Here is a 1,384-nt window from a genome sequence, read left to right as displayed (position 1 = left end):
ATTATTATTAGTATAGGGTTTTACGGCGCTTGCAACTGCTAAGGTCATATGACACATACTACTATAATAATAATTATGTGTCACGACTTGGTGGAATCAGGCAATCGTCAATTTTTGGACATGTGGATTTATTGGTATCATTTTAAAGCTTTTTTTCAGTTGTCTCACTTTCGGAGAAGAAACTACACATATATCATGAATAGAAGTAGAGATATTTGCAATTGAAGGACCGGGGGGTCGTCTGTTTCAGAGGTAGCATTAGTGAGAAATTGGCCGCCAAAGTTTGGCAACTTGCAAAGCTTGAGAGTCTTTGGAAACTGCATATCTATATACAGTGCCTTAAATCAGCATTTTTCAGTAATATCCACACAGAAAGGTGATTTTAAATGGACCTAAAAGATGTTGCGTCAAAATACAAAAATTAAATAAAAATTGCCAAATGAACAGAAAAATGCCAGTTTCCTCAATTTCATTATTTTAACGAGCGCCTGATTTCACCACGTTGCCTCACAAATGTGTTTAGGGCTCAGCAAAGGATGAGCACATTCCCAGGTCCTTTCTCAATGAAACTCTTCATGAAAAAAGGGAAAAGAAACAAACAAACGAGAGTCCTCGGAAACTGTTGTTAGAGAGGGCTCGTTCTCTGCCAGCCCAGACAATGGGGGGAAAGTTCATGACACACTTTCCCCAGAGACCCAGCAACCAAAACACGCTCATGGGCCCACGTTGCTCTGAGCGTCAAGGGGAAGTCACTGACCCTGATAGTGGTACAATCAAACAATCAATCCTACCCTCAATCTTACCATCAATCATACAGTCAATCATTCAATCAATCATCTGTTCATGTCCCCACAGCTGGCACCGCGTTGCTCTGAGCGTGAAGGGAAAGTCAGTGACCCTGATTGTGGTACAAACTTTCTAAATCAAATAATCAATCATTCAATCAATCCTACAATCAATCTTACCCTCAATCAATCAACCACTCAATCAATCATATGTGTGTTCCCACAGCTGGCACCGCGTTGCTCTGAGCGTGAAGGGGAAGTCTGTGACCCTGATTGTGGTACAAACATTCTAAATCAAATAATCGATCATTCAATCAATCCTACAATCAATCTTACCCTCAATCAATCAATCATGCAATCAATCGTGTTCCCACAGCTGGCACCGCGTTGCTCTGAGCGTGAAGGGGAAGTCTGTGACCCTGATCCACAACTGCCAACAGCAGGCCACCTACACCCTGAACCGCACCCTGCCTGCCGATATGGACAGAAAGGGCATGATGTTTGTAGGCTTCCACATCAACGGAGAGGAGTCTGATGTCTTCACTGTAAGGACTGGGTTCAAATCTTTCTTTTGGTAGGGGATTGAGGGCTGGTGGGGG

The 1,384-nt window shown here is 42.9% G+C and overlaps 1 protein-coding gene across 1 annotated transcript in view; it reads left to right on the top strand.

Annotated features, from left to right (window-relative positions):
• Positions 1-1,384, top strand: part of LOC101860554 (collagen alpha-1(I) chain) — a gene marked incomplete in the record, with an annotated part of 121,497 nt that overhangs the window by 56,210 nt on the left and 63,903 nt on the right. The window contains 1 exon segment of the mRNA XM_035968271.1: positions 1,162-1,330. Within this exon segment, the coding sequence (XP_035824164.1) occupies positions 1,162-1,330 (169 nt within the window).

This window comes from Aplysia californica, unplaced genomic scaffold (assembly GCF_000002075.1).
Source record: "Aplysia californica isolate F4 #8 unplaced genomic scaffold, AplCal3.0 scaffold00048, whole genome shotgun sequence".
NCBI lineage: Eukaryota > Metazoa > Mollusca > Gastropoda > Aplysiida > Aplysiidae > Aplysia > Aplysia californica.
The sequence above is the reverse complement of the archived record's forward strand: the minus strand, read 5'-3'. Positions and strand labels throughout refer to the sequence as shown.